Source organism: Typopeltis vanoorti, chromosome 11, assembly GCF_054136105.1.
Source record: "Typopeltis vanoorti isolate ZY-2024b chromosome 11, IOZ_Tvanoo_1.0, whole genome shotgun sequence".
Taxonomy (NCBI): domain Eukaryota; kingdom Metazoa; phylum Arthropoda; class Arachnida; order Uropygi; family Thelyphonidae; genus Typopeltis; species Typopeltis vanoorti.
Window position 1 is genome coordinate 39,673,463 of NC_143559.1, and position 15,599 is coordinate 39,689,061.

The window sequence follows — 15,599 nt, forward strand, 5'->3', positions numbered from 1 at the left end:
TGGTCATGAGATGGATGCTTGAGGACGACGAAAAGCCGGGCAGTCCAGAAACTGGACAGCGAAGTTAACATCCCAAAGAGCGCGATTTCATCAAAGAAAACCCAAAATCGTCCGTGAGATTGAAGATGAATTGGGAATTGCAAAATCAGCTGTGCACAACATTTGATTGACGAGACTAATCTCGCTTCTGTGGTAACGGAGTTTATCTAGAAATTGGACAGGAGTCATGTCGAAACTGATTATATAAAACTAAACCTTTTAGTTTCTTCGAAGAAGGCTATTCATTTCATTTTTTTTTAAATTTGTCGAAAATGAAAAAAAATCTTTTGAAAGATAAAATATGAGCCTAAATTAGCATTAATCTGATAATTGATCCTCCCTGAAACTTTGATTTTTAATCCCACAAAACACATGCAAGCCAGAAGGATACATGCAATTAACAGGCATAGCACATTGTCCTTAGTCGCTTCCTCCGTTATTTTAAAACATTCGATAAATGTTCTACATACAACATAACACACACGTTCCTCAAGCGACCAGCAGTCAGAAGTTTGATCAGATTGAATATCTTCCTGCTTCAGATGTGTCTGTGTTGAGCGTACACTGCTGCTTCTTGCCAATTCTATTTGGGTCTTATTTGATATTGTCAATCCGTCTCATTCATGTTTTATCTCTTTTCCTAACAACTTTTTGCTAACTCAACATAATCTTGTTGACCAACCGAAGGTCTTGCATTCTGACAACATGGCCGAACCATCGTAGCCTTTCCTTACATATGATAGTACTAAGAGGTGCCTCATGTGTGTCTTTCAAAAGCTGACCACTTTTGAAAGACACACATTCTCTGTGGTGATAAAATTCCATTTTACATCGTGCAATACTGGATGAAACCGTTGCTAACATAGGTTCGGATAGATCGCATAGTTAAATTCTTATTTACTTACAGTCTGTTATGTGTCATTCAAATCGTTTATTTATACGAAACACACAAATCAAAATTACCGTAGTGAAAGAACTCCTCTCACACGACAACTTCGTATCGAAATCGAAATGACAGCGCTATTACCCCCAATTAGGAATTGCTAATCCAAAGCTCCTGGTGGCTAGGAGCCTAAGCTAGGACTGTGATGTAGATTAGGATTCAGAAGTGTGGCCTTTTTATACTGCTGTGGTAGAGTCCCCCCCCCCTCCCTTTCTCAGGGGATCTCTGATGCAAGTACCAACAGCTTGCTATTGTGATGTCCGATTTGACTCTCGGATACCTCAGCATTGTGTATACTATTGTTAATCAGAGAACCAGCCCGCTTGCTGGCTTAATTTACCTACAGGAAGTGGTTCCTAATCACTTCCTGCTTCATATGTGTGCCTACAGTTGAAGTTCGGAAGTGATGATGTCATAACAGGAAGTGGATCCTGGTCACATCCTGTTTCATCGTCACGTATTTGCACGCTCGCTAGGTAGAAGTGAGTGCGGTCAGAGTGCCATCGGATGGGAACAGGAAGCGTTTTCCACCACTTCCGGTTTCGTCTGCTAGTAGCTACGGAATCCTGGAAGCCTCGTGTCCCTGCTTTTTGTATGGTATGCAAAAACACTATGTACATATGAATGATGATCTGTGACGAATGCAGCGATCGGTTGAAGCTGGCTTCGAGTACTGTATTTTGTAGCGAGGAATAAAGGTTTAGATACTCATGGTGATCTGTTTTTCTTGTGATGTCCTTCACACTACACAAACAACATTATTTTCCCATTCTCACATAGCGACTAATATATAGTGAAGCACACTATCTGCAAGACTCTCTCCCTTTTTTTTTTTTTTTTTAATTTCCGGTAATTAATCTTCCGTGTACTTACTCGTGCAATCATTTATCTACACTTTTATAATAAAGATTTCATAATACGTCTGTTTTTTATGGAAATTTTGAATAATATTGAGAACCTTATAGTATATTTCAAAAGAATAACTTTTGGTCGCTTTGGTTTTTAACTTTTTTTTTTGCCCTTTTAATATGTTACCCTGCTGCCTCTCCCACCGTCACCGAATTCTTACCCATCTTTTGTAAATCCTATTTAAATAATCTCGGATAATGAAGAGAATGTTTGAGAGAATCATTTATGTCTCCTGAACATATTGCCTTGTACTTTGAACATTAACTCTAGCCATTACTACTACTTCTTAATTTCTTCGGTCTTGGTAGCTCCTGTCAATCTTAGTATTCCCATTTATTCCATCTGAATCCATGAAGCGTCTGTGCCTTTGTTTTACATAACCACTGGCTTGTATATTTTGAATTTTGTTTTCAGCGGGTTCTATTTCCCAGTGACCTATTGCTTTTGCTAACCCATCCACTTCCAAACTACCACCTGTATTTCCGCTTTCTCTCCTTTATATGCACTACTTTAGAGGATCATGCTAACACACAAACTTTTACCACCTTCATTTTCGATGTCTTCTTCAAATCTATTGGTTTCTTTAACTTTCTCCTCTTCAGTTCAACAGAATTTAAACTTCTTAATATTAATTTTTATCACTTAATGTACCTTGATAGCCAACTCAACCCCGCTCTGTCCCCCAAGGAAGACAAAATGGTTTTAATTTAGAATTCCATCAACTCCGCAATGAACGAATGAAAACATCACTTGAGTTGAGGAGGACTAAATTATTTAAAACTTAATTTAAATCAACTATAACATAACAACAAAATATTAAAATAATTACATTTAAGTCATTTCTCGTAATTGTGTATAATGTAATAGTTTTGCGATGTGTATGAGAGAGTTTAATATCTTTAGGAATTAATTAAAATAGGTTTAAGGATAGCAAGGAAAATTGTTTCTTCATAAATCTAAGATGTTTGTAAATAAGATTGACCACCATTAGAATGTCCTTGAAGAATTACGAAACAACATTACAATAACAACGTAAAATTATAACTGGTCTTCAAGGCTACGAACAGAAACATTTGTGACGTAAGCCTAAATCCATTGCCCTTGCACAAATCTTCATTACAGTTAGCTAAATGAATGCTGGAGGAGGATTTTTTCTTTTTCTCCATGAATTAAAGTTCACTTTTAATAGCATGTAGCAAACGTGACAGTTTTCAAACACTAGCAATCTACAGTGTAATTGATGTCTTGGGTACTCAGGCAAGCATATCTCAAAGTAGGCCTTCCTGTTCACCCAGCCCATGACGAAGTGAATGTCAAATGTGATTGGAGCCGCGAACCTCCAATATTGACTGTCACAGGTGGACGCAATGACTGAATCGATAGGTTATTTGATTAAATGCCACACACGCCGAACGATAAGTGATGTCGAACTGTTGAAGCCTTGATAATGTGAAGTGTGATTAATGTAACCGAAAAGCAGAAAGAGAATTCTTGGGAAATTTTCATAATTCGCATAATATAATTTTGAAAGTATGCATACTGATGCGAATCACACGAAGACCATCAATAATGGAATTGATGAGGATAACTGAATGACTTTACCAAAGAGTTAAAAGTGCAGATAAAGAAAACAATTAAATTAAGGGGATAAAAATCCCTTTTTATTTTACAGCCAATATGCGAAACTCTAAGATCGAAAACTACGATCTAAGAGTTTCATGCCGGAGAACTATCGGCGAATCCAAGCATAAGTGAACACCTGGTAGTACAACACCAAGGCAACTAGAAGCAAAGGTGGAACAAACTCCCTCACTATCCTTGATATTTTCTCATAATGTAAAACACAACTCCTAGGAGATGAAATACTGTCATTACATTATGAGGAGAGGTCACTACCCAGACCGGTTTCAAACTTTTTTGAGGTCTCATCAGTGAGTAGGTAAACCTGGATGAAATCAAAGTTTAAGTGAAAAGAACTTACAAACCTTCTCTATACGAATGCCAGAAAGGTGTGCCCTTATATTATAACTAAGATAAAAAGCCAAACGGCTATTTTTTTCTGGCGAAGTTGATTAAATTAAGAGGATAAAAATCTCACTGATGAGATTTTTATCTCCTTAATAAACTCACTGATGAGACCTCAAAAAAGGTTGAAACCGGTCGGGGTAGTGACCTCTCCTCATAATGTAATGACAGTATTACATCTCCTAGGAGCTGTGTTTTACATTATGAGAAAATATCAAGGATAGTGAGGGAGCTTGCTCCACCTTTGCTTCGAGTTGCCTTGGTGTTGTACTACCAGGTGTTCACTTACGCTTGGATTCGCCGATAGTTCTTCGGCAAAACTCTTAGATCGTAGTTTTCGATCTTAGAGTTTCGCATATTGGCTGTAGAATAATAAGGGATTTTTATCCCCTTAATTTAATTAACTTCGCCAGAAAAAAATAGACGTTTGGCTTTTTATCAAAGAAAACAATTATTAAACTCTTGAAAACGAGACCCAGATTTTTCTTTTATTATTATGAGGTTGTCTCTCTCTCTCCTGGAGAGAGAGAGAGAGAGATAACCTCAATAGGATACTCATTCTTCTGTAGCCGATTAAAGGATATCTGCATCGATCATTTCTCGATAAAGAGGAAATGCGTAATATTAATCATCCCTCTTATGATACAGCTGTAGGTCTCTTTCGTGGAAGATAGAAGGAGCTATAGAACGTTCACATTGAGTGACCAGTTGTGACTATTTGAAGATGCTGAATCCTTGCTGTCATCTTTCTTTAGTCCTTTATGAACATGCAGTAGGATATATGGATATTGGTTTCCTGAGTGGATAGCAAAAAAAGTAGAATTCGTGTAGTTATTCAAACAGGTGGTTTTGGTACGTATTAAATGTAAATGCAAATATATAAAAGATGCTGAACATCGTCTAAACATAATTTCAACAGCTATTTTCTTGCGAGGAAATATTAGCATCATTGTGACTGCCAAATAAATTGAAAAGGAGTCGTTGCCATGGCACTCTGATGACATCGTAGCGGGTGTTCTTTGCAGGTGTTCCTTTAAGCACAAAGCTTCTTGAACAAGTTCTTTACAATGAAAGTGATCCACCACCACCTACTGATCTTCCCATACATGAAATTGAAACCACAGCTGGTTGGGTGGAGAGCAAAGACACTCTCCACTCGGCTAGCCAGGCTAGGCATAGGAATTAAAATTTACAATTTCACTTTTTTTGATTTTTAGAAATAGATTGCTGTTTCTTCGTTTATCAATTTAGAAATGTAAAATATTCAATATCTGTGATGTCAGATGTTAATGTAATTAATATGCTTTGCAATAAAGCAGTAGAGTTTCTCCTGACTTGTCATGCGTGCTCACTTCTAATTTCTCCCGACCATGTGGGAAATGAATTTTGTTGTGCATGATAGTAACCACTTAACGGAATGTTATGGGACTGTGCAAGTGGTTAACTTAAAGGACCCTTGGATACCAGTTACTTTTGTTATTAGAATTTTAATCACTTGACAATTAAAAATGCAGAAATTCTTTCACTGGCAAAAAAAAAATCCTTATTTTCCCAACATCTCTTATTTTGCAGTAGCAAATTTGCAGTATTTAATTTGCAGTAGCAAAATTTGGGAGACAATAGATCACACTGATTGGAAGATCATCTACGATTACCAAATCAATGTGCTAAAATGAAATTAATGGGAAATGAATTTCTTCGTCCGGTTTGAGATCACTGTCCCCTTTAAAGGAGTCGTTAAGTGACTTCAATCTTTTATTCTCCATCTATTGATTTCGAATTTCGTTTTTACAAATCCGATAACTTTACTTTGATCTATATTCAAAATACTTCTTATTCTGTATGACAAGAAAATGAGGTTGGAAAATATTACTCTGGATTTAACAGTTTATACTTTGTCTTTTAAAAGTATCGCTGAAGTATTAATTGGTTACAGGCAAATTCGTCGAAAAGCAGTTAATCGAAAGACAATTCACCGAATGCAATTCATCGAACAGCAATTCATCGAAAAAGCAATTCGCCGAACGACAATTTAACGAATGACAATTCGTCGAAAATGCAATTCATCGAAAAAACAATTCACCGAAAATTTTTCGATGAATTCTTTCATAATTCATCGAAAAGTCATTTTTCTCGCAAACTATTGTTTAGAAAATGTTCAGTAACAATGCGGAACGTTACTTATGATACAGACAACATATGGAAGCGGTCATTGAAACGTAATAATTATTTTCTTGCATTTTAGAGCATTTAATGTAAGTGTACATCTTGCTTCATTGTACAGTTAGCGATTTATCTGTAGGGAAGACAGGAGTACTACATGCACTTATCTCCCGAATAACCTCGAAAACATGTAATTGCAGTTAATAAGGGGAGGAATAGGCTAAGAAATTCGTTCTACCAAATTTTGTCACAATAAGTCTAGTCGATTGAAATTAAAAATTTCATTAATTTCATCCAGCCAGAGCGAAATTGCTAATATCATTTAGGAACTTCTTTACGGAAATGTCATGATAAAAGTGATCCATTACGAACTAAAACTGAACCGTGCATTCAGCTTCTTGTACTGAAAACTTCTGCTAAGTCAGCGAGTTATTGTAATACATAATTTCGACATTTTTCTTTGTCGCCCCGAATATAGCTGAACTGAAAACTGGAATGGTTCGACATTTTTTTGTAAAAGTTTCAAATACGGAATCCAAATAAAATTTTTTCATTAATAAATGTAATGAATAAATAAATTTACTGAACGTAAGTTAGTACGCCTAATACTGAGATGACTAGGCTTTTCCTCCTGGAAATAGGCAAATCCGACAAGAAAGACAATAAGAATCCATATTGTTCTGTAATTATTCCTTAGTAAAGCAGCATTGCTATACCAACCATCATTATACCAAATTTAATACAGCATTTATTCAGTTTATTTAGGGAAGCAGACTTATACTGGATTTATATGAGAGTGTGTATGTATATATATATATATTTATATATATATATTTCTTGTAGGTGCACATTACGATAATATCTAGTGCGTAACCACCGTAGATATATTGAAAATATAATATGAAGGATATCATATACAGAATGATTCAAAATGTATGCTTATTTTGAAGAATTTCTAATGCTTACGCCCCTCTCCCCTCCTTATTCTCTCCTGCAATTCAATTACATAACCACTCTAAATTTCTACATGTTTGAAAAAGTTTCCGGATAGTATTCAAAATCTATTACTTCATTTTACCATTTTGACAAAAGAAATAAGAGAATAATATTGTTGTACCGTTAAGATTCTAATTCTGTAATCTTTCCTTGCCATCTAAAATCAGCTGTTCTACTGTCTGCTGAAATTATTTGAAATTTTAGAAACACTATGCTATATTTTCAACGTGTAAAACTGCTTATATGCATACCACACAAAAGAAAGTTCAGTAGAAAGTTCAGATTTTTGTTTCTTTTTCTTAAAATAATCTAAATATTTTTACTTCTACTTCAGATGCTGGTTGCTATTTCTGAAGTAATCTACGTCTTAGAAATACTACGTCTTAGAAATATTTGATAGTAATCCTCTTAGCTGGAGGAAAAGGGTAAAGGCTTAGATTATTCTGGGTGCTATTGAGAAAGAAAAGAGAGGACACTTAGCCAGAAGGGACACTAAAGTGCCTCAAGCTGTAGTGCGAATTAGATCAAGGATGTCGTGTTTTGTTTTCAATTGTTGATTAGTAGACATCCTAACATAGAAATAAATATAGACATTTCTTTCACAGGCTGATACAGTATCTATGCTAAAATAAGTTCTTAATTTGTAACGATCAGTTTCATTTTTATTATCGAAAAATTATAAATTATTGCTTTCAATTATCTTGAAAAAGAAGATTTGAATTGTTTTTGAAAGAAAAGGAACATATGCATAATCTTATTTTTTGGTGGGGCGAGGAGGGGGGGTTATAGACTTAATCAATCTGCAGATATTTCAGAGAATTTATTTTATAAATCGTTCGCAAGACAACTGTTACAAACGTAAATCACTTGGGGAAACATCATGTTCATTCATTTTAGTGTAAATAGTAGCAAATGTTTAGCTACTTCAACAATGCCATGTATTGGCATTGTTGAAGAACTGAAAGAAAAAAATATTTATACAAGAGTAATAACATCTGCTGATGTTAGAACTCTTATATAAATACTTTTTTTCTGAAATATCTCTATTAGTTATAATGTAATCAATCTACAGATTTTTGTCCTCTTGTATTCTACCATCTTATGGGCAGCGATTTCTTCTTTGTACTACAAGAAAAAAAAATCAGATAACACAAGAAAAATATGTAGTATTTTCTTTTTCATTGGGTGAATTTACAATGTCCTTTCTTTGTGTTTTGGAAGGAAAGTGTAAATGATTATTTTCTTACTATTTTTGCCATTATAACATCTGATACAATTAGTATATCTGAACTAGCAGAAAATATATACATATCAATTTAAATCATAACCGTTAATTTCATTTTGTAATGACCAATTATACAGGGAAACCAAGAAGATTACAATATAAAGAAAATAAAGAAAAAAATTAGTGATATGATTAAAGAATTTCATTTTATTCTCTATAAAACAGAGTCGCTCAAGTAGGTCCTTCAGGAAATCTGTGAAGTATTCTTCGAAACATGATTTTGAACAAAAATATAACATAATCTTGAACCTCCGCAGCCTGTTTTTTTCAAAAATAACTCAAATATTTCAAATAATTATCGTGAATTAATTTTTTTCGAGAACAAAGAAAATGTTTTGTGGAGTAAGCGATTAGAAAAAATTAGCAAAAAAATAAAAATAAAAATAAATAAAAATGAAATTAGTGTTCCAAGGTAAGGCGATATTTAAATGAAGAAACTATGCAAGAACCTTTATTTTGTCCAGGCATTAAAATTGCTTTGTACAATAAAAAGAGAAACTAAAAATAATTTCTATATTTTTAGTTTATCCAATATAACTAGGATTCAGTTATTACCCAGCATAGAACGAGGAACTGCATTCCTTGTTATAGACAACTGAGATGCAGCTATGAGCGTGAGATAATCCGATTAACTGTTCTCTTCAGCGGGAGGGTTTATCACACCTTCTAATGGACATGCTGGCCGAATTGCACTGTCTGCGCGGTTAGCCTAGTGGCTTTGCGCTTCGCAACCTGGGGAAGGAGTGTCCTAGGTTCGATTCCCGTCCAGGACGTGAGGAGCTTAAGGATCTTCCTCAGCCATAGCCAAGTTAGCCGGTCTTGGGCGTGGGCCGCAGGGTTTTTTCCGCCAGTTTATCTGGAGTTTTTCATCCCGCAAGCAGGCAAACCGGCCCCGTGAACCCACAGGTTACAGTCATAAATACTTACGGCAAGGAAGGCAACGGGAAACCACCTTGCTCATAATCATCTCTCCCTAGAATGGTAGCATATAGCTACCCTCCCGCGGCCGTATGGCAGAAGGGAACCAGAAGAATAACTTCAACAGATAGCATTCATCGTATCCAGATTTATCTGGACGTCTATAAACGTCCTGCCCGGTTGAGGGGGGGGGGGTTAAACGAGGAGGAACTGGTACAATTAATAGATGACGTCGAACCAAATGGCGGGGAAAGTTCTTCCAAAGATTATGATTGTGATGAGTCCGTTAAAGAATTCAGTTTAAAGAAATTAGCAATAGGATTAGACTTGGCAAGAAAGTTATTTTATGGATAATGATCTCTCAATGGAGCTTTCCAGAAAATTTACGAGACAATTGGATATTTGTTTAGTTCCGTATTATGAACTTAATAAAAAATTGTAGCATAGTGGTAAGCAAGGTCTTATTACTGACTTCTTGAATTCATAACTAAACCAACCGAAGTATGCAATAAGAACTATTGCATATATAAATAAAGAACATCTATGAAGTATACATACAATTTATAATTTTTATAATTTTTTACTTATAAAAATATGTATTGGTTGCATAGTTTGTTTTCTTAACTTACATGAATTACCTGAATATGTCATTGTTTATATAATCTTAAAAAAAAGGAAAAAACGATTTGGGAACCTAAACCTACTTTTTCTATGTGATTTGAGTCTCGCATAACGCGATTTATATACAGGGTGTTCGGGATAAATTTGACAGTTTCGTAAGGAAAAAGAAAATCTTCTTTGTATCTATTAAATTTAATGAATTGACAAATTTGAGTCTCGCATAACGCGATTTATATACAGGGTGTTCGGGATAAATTTGACAGTTTCGTAAGGAAAAAGAAAATCTTCTTTGTATCTATTAAATTTAATGAATTGACAAAAAAACATTACAGGCAGAGTTAATTACAATACTATCAACAAGATTTACTCAAAATAACCACCATTAGCATCGATCACAGCTTCAATTCTGCTTCGGAACCTCGAACAAGCTGATGCTACAGTCTCCCTGGGAAGGGCCGCAAAAACTGTTTTAATTTTATCCATTAACTGGGCTTTTGTATTACTGGAAGTGCGATTGGTGTCTTTTTCAACTGCGCCCCATACAAAATAATCCATGGGGTTAAGGTCTGGGGAGTTTGGAGGCCAAACATTTGGACTGGTGAAGTCGTAGAAATTTTCAGACAACCATTTTTGACTTTTCCCAGAGGTGTGGCAAGGGGCCGAATCCTGCTGCCATACATACGGCCTACCATTGGCTACCCTTGTTATCCAGGGCTTGACTACAGTTAGCAACTCCACGAACAAAGCCCGAATTCCAATGCCAGGGTTCTTCAACACCTGTTCCTGCAGATTTGCGAGGAATTCTGCTGTACGAACGCAATCAGATCGTCTGCTAGGGATCTTTCTTCTTGCTACATCCTCGTAGTCACCATTGCAAGTCTCTAGTTCATGCCTGATTGTTTTTACTGTATTCAGGGAGCATTGGGCAGCAGTCGTAATATCCTTATTTTGATGGCGGGCACGAATCATCATGATACAAGTTATTCTTTTCCATGATTCAGGTGGGTTCCAGCTATCCATCCTTTCTGACATCTTGTATATGAATGAAGAAGGGTCCAAACTTTTAAATGAAGAGAAGTGTGTGTTAATACATTTAACTTACGGAAAAATATAATTAATTATAAATATGTCAAATTTATCCCGAACACCCTGTATATAACGCGGTATTTTTGTGGAACCTAACATCCGCGTTATACGAGAGTTACCTGTACTTCAATTTGTATCTTACCTTCCAAGTCAGCAGACTTCATTCCTGCCCAATGTGGAAGTGTTTAAACTATTTTAGAATATGCAAAAAAAAAAAAAAAAAAAAAAAAAAAAATTGACCTCTAGTGTAAGCCGAAATTGCTCTATTTTTTTTTTTTTCATTTTTATGCAATTTACATAACTGTTTACTATTAATTTACAAGTATACATACACATATCATTTGTAGAGAATTAGCCAAGAACTAAAATTAGACAAGATTTTTGCATGTGCATCTTAAATATTTTTTATGTTATTTAAATATTTTAGTTATTATCTTTATGCTAAGACCAATATTGTAGATAAAAATTCCTATTACCAACAAATTTATCATTTTTGTCAACAAATTTATTTACCAAGTATTGAAACTAATTGATTTCAGTAATAATAATAATCATATGATGATGCACGGCCGTGAGCCCCCTTTATGGGGAGGTACGGTACCATCTCATTCCCCCAAAAAATTTTTCCGGGCTCCGGAACAGCTGACGAATTAGACCTATGGCTGGGTCAGTATTCCTGACTATAATCCGTGTATGTTCACTGGACCGGTTTGCCTGCTTGCGGGATGAAAAACTCCAGATAAACTGGTGGAAAAAAACCCTGCTGTTCACACCCAAGACCGGCTAACTTGGCTATGGCATATCCTTAAGCTCCTCACGTCATTGACGGGAATCGAACCTAGGACACTCCTTCCCCAGGAGTACGGTTGCGAAGCGCATAGCCACTAGTCTAACCGCGCGGACTGATTTTCAGTCATATGATATTACGCTGTAAATGGATCATATAGTTTATATGTATGTTATCTGATTTTGCTGAACTTTTTTTTTTCCAAATAACTTTTCCATTTTCATTCAGTTTACGTGACTTATTTACACTTAGGCTGGTAGTGATGCATTTTCTCTTGCTTTTATAATATGTATAACTTGCCCTACTTTTATATTCCCGTTATTTTCCATATGTAATTGCAATTACCAGCAACTTTCGTATACTGATAATAAATTAATCATATGAGAATTAGTAAGGAAATACAATTATTCAGTGACATATATATATATATTATTAAAAAATCAGCTAACGCCTTTTTTATTCCCGTATACGGGGATTAGGCGAGGCCATTTAGCCCTATCTAACTTATGGGGACTGAGTGGGCAGTTCAATCTCCACGTGTGGATGTGGCGTTTGCATACCACGGCGCTTAGCCGCACGAAGGAAGACTTGGTTTCGAGTCTAGTCGGCGACTAGAGGAAATTTTTCTAAGCCTTTTTTCGACCGGTTCCCGAGTTAGTCGATCTCTGGCACGGGCAAGCAGGTTTTTCCTCCCGGAAACTCGGGTTTTTCGTCCTGTAAACTCAAGAAAATCGACCGTAGAACCCACATTATTCAGATATTAAATATATTATTTAAATATAAAGAGCTAATAAGCTTCATTTCGGCAACAAAAACATTATTTAAATTAAGGGGATGTTAAATCCCACATTGTTTTAAAACCGAATAAGAAACTCAAAGATTGGAATCAGAGAGTTTCTTGCCGAAAATAGTATAGTAAACTATAAAGTATCGGCGATCACTAAGCGTCCGCTAAATGCAAGTGGCCAGCACGTAGTGACATACCGGAAATCTCGCAGCAAAGTCGGTAAAGTTCTGATCACTATTCTTAGGTATTTACCATAATGTAAAAACACATTTCCTAGGAAATGTATGCTGTTATTACATTATGGTGGAGAGGTCACTACCCAGACTGGTTTCAGCCTTTTTTGAGGCTTCATATTTAAGTAACTTAATGGTTGCACCTGTTTGGAAACTCGTTTAGCAGAGTATAAAGTTCTTTTCGCTATACACTTTGGTATTAACTCGGTCTAGCTACTCACTGATGAAGTGAGTAGCTTTTGATAGAATAAATAAATAAATATATGGGCCACACTATGGAATCTGTGATGCTTGTAGCTTTCTAGTGAAAGCTCTAAGTGTATTCTACAAAAATTCTGAATTCTGAAGGAACTTCGACAATGGAAATAACTTCAACCCTAATACCCCATTAGGAGATGGAAATGAAATTAAATGTTAAATATATTAAATATCTTTGTGATAACTTCAGCGTTCTCCTTACGATTTCTTTTAACTGCAGAGAATAGGATATGTAGTTGTATCTCATTAAAATCTCAATCTGAGCTAATTTCATAATTTTTGATTACATTTCTTTCTTAATTGTGGAAAGGCGGCATGCTTTAGGTTTCCCATTACTATTGACACTATGGAAAACTGTGATGCTTGTAGCTATCTAGTTAAAGTTCTAAGTGCGTTCTACAAGAATTCTTTAAATTCTTCGTTTACGATGCAACTTTATATTCAATGATGAAACTGTTGATTTCAGCCATTGATTTCAAAAATGTGATAATATAAGAACTTTTAAAAGATAAACCAGAAAGAAACACAAATAACAGTTTATGAATAATATATTATCTATTATCTACCTTTTCCGCAACATGAATAATTATTCACTTTTAAGTGAATAATTATTCATAAATAAACAATTAAGCTGACCGTCAATTATAATTGACGGTCAGCTTAACAGCACAATGCAACTTATATCTGAGACTTCTCAACAAAACTAACGGCTTCCAAGGGGACTGCGCCCACCGTTTGGGAAGAGCTGGACTAAAATACTCCACATCTATCTCAAATAATCAAAACAACCCATAACGGTCTTTCCAAAGGTCGAAGTTCTCGAGGTAGCCAGTCAGCTAAAATACCTAGAAGTAACAAGAGATGGAAAATTGAGATTGAGGGATTAGGCCGATGAACTCTGAAAACAATATATACAGGAGCTATACTACCATTGATAATTGACGGTCAGCTTAACAGCACCATGCAACTTATATCTGGAACCATTAAAACAACTCCTATTTATTGGCTTACAATGCTAAGCAACATAATACCACCAAATCTAAGAAGTGAGGCTCTGTCACGAGAATACGACAAAGTACTCAGAAATACTGAATTGCCTATACATAATGACATATCAGAACTATAGCTTAACAGATTAAAACAAGAAAGCTCCCTCTTCGTGAAGATAAACATCTGAGAATGATTAATTAAAATACTAAAAATTAATGGAAACGAGTGTGGAGCATAAATACTAATGCCCAACTCAAAATTTAATTTGATAGTTGCTGCCTCAACATCCCAGTAGTGTTTGGCGCCTGTGTGCAAAACTTTAGTTGGCGCCCCTATCCTCCCCTCTAATAAAAAAATCACTTTAAAAAAACGTTTTTTTTTAAAAATATTTCCTCCTCTTTGGCGCCTTTACTATCATGGCGCCTGTGTGCGTCGCACACATTGCACATATGGCCGGCGTGCCCCTGTATCCCGGGTGTGGAATTGGAAAGACATGGATAACACTGAACAGGATTCGTACGCAATAGATGTACAAGCTTTGTGTACAAGTGGAGGAAAATTCCCTCACCGGAGTGTGACTGTGGACACCCAAACCAATCAATCCATCATATTTGCATTGAGTGCAGTCTTCGCGCATATACAGGTCAAAGGAGCGACTTCCTAGAGGAGACACCGCCTTCTATAGACTGGATCAGAGAACATGATCTTAACTTAATAAGTGCTTTGTCCGTCAAACGTGTAATTGCCTGTTTTACTGTAATTATTTATCATTTACACTTTTTTTTATTTTACTTTTTACATATCTGAACCCATTTTTGTAAATGTACTTTTATAACTTTATGTAGATTACCATACGATAAACAATAAATAACTTCCTGGTAGGGTTACTGTTGGGAAGAAAACGAAAACACCACACACACACACACACACACTTAGTAATCTACAGTTTATTCGACATCTGAAACAACTATCGTTCAAAGATTTGAATCGTAGGTCAGATGTCCACAGAAACTGCACTTTCTCGCGATTGTTTAGGGCTCCTGTGCAGTCAGTCGAAATGATCAATTTATTGTTTTTTCCCTTAACACTAGATATCACTCTTTCTAGACATGTAGAATGATGCTAAGCTGCAAACATAACTTTAACTAGGCAAAATAGCTGAAAATATCACGACATTTTCTGCAAAAATGGTATTGCGCAGTAAATGAATTCATTTTTTATATTTAGAAAGACATCCCAACTAATGTAATTCTGATTTTTATGTGTGGTCTCTTTGAGTTTACTTAGGTAGGGCGATATCGATGTTTATTCTTCTTTCCATCAATTTACTATTTCATAGCGAACACTCTCTCTCGTTTCGTTTTGGTTGCCTAAGAAATATCGATGTTTATTTTAATTTTTTAAATTTAGTAAAAAAAAAAAAAAAGATTACAAGCATTTATACGTCCAGTCTATTTTTGACATCCGTGCATCATGGTCGTGAAGAAATTTCATAGTGAATGCTTTTTACTTTCTCTATGTAAAAAAATGTGGCTAATATTCCTTTCTTAATTAAGTTC

At 35.5% G+C, this 15,599-nt stretch overlaps 1 protein-coding gene across 1 annotated transcript in view; it reads right to left on the reverse strand.

Moving 5' to 3' along the window:
- Positions 1-2,677: 2,677 nt before the first annotated feature.
- LOC150101458 (glyoxylate reductase/hydroxypyruvate reductase-like) overlaps positions 2,678-15,599 on the reverse strand; it is a 43,219-nt gene continuing 30,297 nt past the window's right edge. Inside the window, exon 7 of the mRNA XM_090400801.1 lies at positions 2,678-2,686. Coding sequence (XP_090256927.1) covers positions 2,678-2,686 — 9 coding nt within the window. The remainder of the gene's footprint in view (positions 2,687-15,599) is intronic.